Source organism: Suillus subalutaceus, assembly GCF_016647625.1.
Source record: "Suillus subalutaceus strain FC151 chromosome Unknown DFJ58scaffold_207, whole genome shotgun sequence".
In the NCBI taxonomy this organism is placed as follows: Eukaryota; Fungi; Basidiomycota; class Agaricomycetes; order Boletales; family Suillaceae; genus Suillus; species Suillus subalutaceus.
Window position 1 is genome coordinate 78,905 of NW_024540456.1, and position 2,618 is coordinate 81,522.

Below are 2,618 nucleotides of genomic sequence, written 5' to 3' on the forward strand. Positions count from 1 at the left end.
TGGAGGACCATACCGTGACAGTGGGTACCCTCAAGGCAGGGCTCGTAACCAGGATTCCAGATGGATGGACAACGTCCACAGTGTTGCATCTTCATCTTCGGACTATGCTGTGCCACGAGCATTTAGTCGTGATCACACTCTCCCTCCACCTCCTCCTTCATCATAATCGGCTTTTGATGCACCCGTGCTTTTGTCATTGGTTGGGTTGCTCTTTGGTTCTTCTTCTTGTGCTTACTTCGTCTGTTTATGCTGATAACTTGCTATGGTGGTTTGCTCATTCCTACACTCGTCCCGCTTTCGTACCCTATTTATGTAGCTACACATGCGGTCGTTACATTTTTCCTTGTCTTGATAATATCAGTATAGCGGCTCCAATGCCTGCTTTGGTTTGCTTCAGAACTTGTTCGAAATCGCTGCGAAACTGGAGCGTGATATGTTTTATTGGAAAGTGACATTTACAACATAAATACAACGACAAAAGCAAAAAAAACATATGAGAAGTAGCGGGTGGGGAAAAACATAAATGTGAGTGACGAAGATATGAAATAAAACATAAGGGAAAACATAAGTAGAGGAGCACAAGAGGCTCCAAGTTATGTTGACAAGTGGCGAGAGACCCCTGCCGACATAAATATGAAGATATAACATAAGGGAAAACATATGTGGAGGTCCGAGGAGCACACCTGAGAGGCTCCAAGTTATGTTGACGAGGGGCGAGAGACCCATGCTGACGTAGTGGAGGCTGTTAGGCACCTTCTGCAATAATCAGAGCTAACCAGTTAACCCTCCAATGAGGCCCATGAGGGTACACTGGTTACTCTTAAGGAATTGAGGGAGACCCTCCGGGGAGAGGGATGTCTCAGAGACATGTTGTGCCATACACGAAAACTGGGTCTGACAGACCGTGGGAAGCACTAAAAAGTGCTGCCAAGGGTGGAATTGCAGGTATTTGAAGAGAATAAACGGGGTCCGAATAGACGTGTTGACGAAGTTGGAAAAGTGTCTGTTTACATGTGTTGCTCCGGAGCGAGCGAGCAAAATTTGCGACATCTCGGATTTACGTCTGATTACAAGCTAGGTACGTTTAGAGTCGTGTTACACGCGCCGTCTCCCTCTGATTAGGGTCTGCCTAAAATCTCGTTTCCGCAGTGAATAGGCCATGCCCTTAACTGCAAGTTGAAAGGATGCATCGTGATATGTGACATGGGATGTTCCGCCCTGATCGAAAGGAAGGGCCTAAAAATCTGAGATCTTCCCTATAAGAGAGTCAAACATCCTGAGGGGTTTGAGATACGTGTCTCCTAGATACTGTCTGTGATATTGAGATCCGCTAATGTATTTTGGCGATGGATGCCACAGGTCTGGAGGTCCTTTCCACTCCAGGATCATCGTGAACCTGCGCGGCCACCAGAATTCAGAAATAGTAAAGAAAGTGAAGCGCGAGTTTGAACCCCTGAGCCGATGAAGCGTTTATGGTCAGTGTTCGAAAAAACAGGGTTGCGGCTGTGGGAATCCCTCGAGCGCTTTTGGTACGATCTCAGCATTAATATACTCCACGACACTCAGTACTACGACCTTGCCAAGAAATTGACGGGGGCAAGGGTTGGCCATAGATCATGATGGTCACAAGCCTTGAACTGGTTTATACTCGATTTATTGCAGTGTTGGGCGCTAGTAACTTGATCGATTATTACTTCCAAGTTCCCATCGCTTGCCATGCTACAAACATCAGGCAAGCCAGGCCGCCTCATTGTACATTGTACTGCCTTGAGATGACGCCCGCCAGTAACATACAAATAGCGAACAGGATGCATACGATACATCCCAAAGGTGACATCCGATAATGCGCTTACTACTAGTACTTCTTTGCGTCTTCCTTCACCTCTTTGGAGTAATCCAAGCTTCACCTACAACAAATACAACAAATACTACTACTAGCGACAATTTCAAAGCCCCATCATTCACGACCAGAACCATATGGACGATCGTCTCCAGCTCCGTTCTCACTTTATTTGCGTGTATATACAGTGCCATTCACGCCAATATTCCGAGTCCCAAGGACAGTCCTCATGGTATCATACGACGGCAACTTGGGGTCATGATAATGGCACTAATTGCTCCTGAACTGATCGTCACATGGGCTATGCGTCAATGGCTCAGTGCTCGGCATGTTACAAGACAGTTCAAGGACTCAGGGTATCCCAGCGTTCGTCCAGAGTCTGCCAGTGAAGGTGAGTTTGTCACTGCTTTTGGAAACACTGCATCTCACAACTCATGTCCTTAGAAAAGTATCCCTTTAAAGCACCTGAGCAACGTGGAAATCGCTTCCTTCACTTCTTTTGCCTCCTTTTTGTAGTGTTTGCTAAGGTGTATCCTCTGTGCCGGTGTTTCTTCGGTGTTTCCCTGGTGATCTTGGGAGGTGGGTCAAAAGGTCGATTAAGGCTTATTTCTCAGAGAAATCTGAAGGTAAGCCCGATTCGTGCTCACCTGAACGTTGGCTCATGTACATCCTTAGATTATACGTGGACTCAGACGCACAGCTTCTTTGTGCTGATGGGTGGTTTCATGCTTTACGTGGACGGGGAACCCTACCTTACACTACGTCCTGGTTATATTCT

At 46.7% G+C, this 2,618-nt stretch overlaps 1 protein-coding gene across 1 annotated transcript; it reads left to right on the forward strand.

The window, feature by feature from the left end:
• Positions 1-1,969: 1,969 nt before the first annotated feature.
• DFJ58DRAFT_619355 (uncharacterized protein) lies at positions 1,970-2,571 on the forward strand (the record flags this gene model as incomplete). The annotated part of the gene is made up of 3 exons (XM_041381018.1): positions 1,970-2,181; positions 2,227-2,231; positions 2,516-2,571. Coding segments are annotated over 3 exons (273 nt in total), but the record flags the coding sequence as incomplete, so codon positions are not given.
• Between the last annotated feature and the right edge of the window lie 47 nt (positions 2,572-2,618).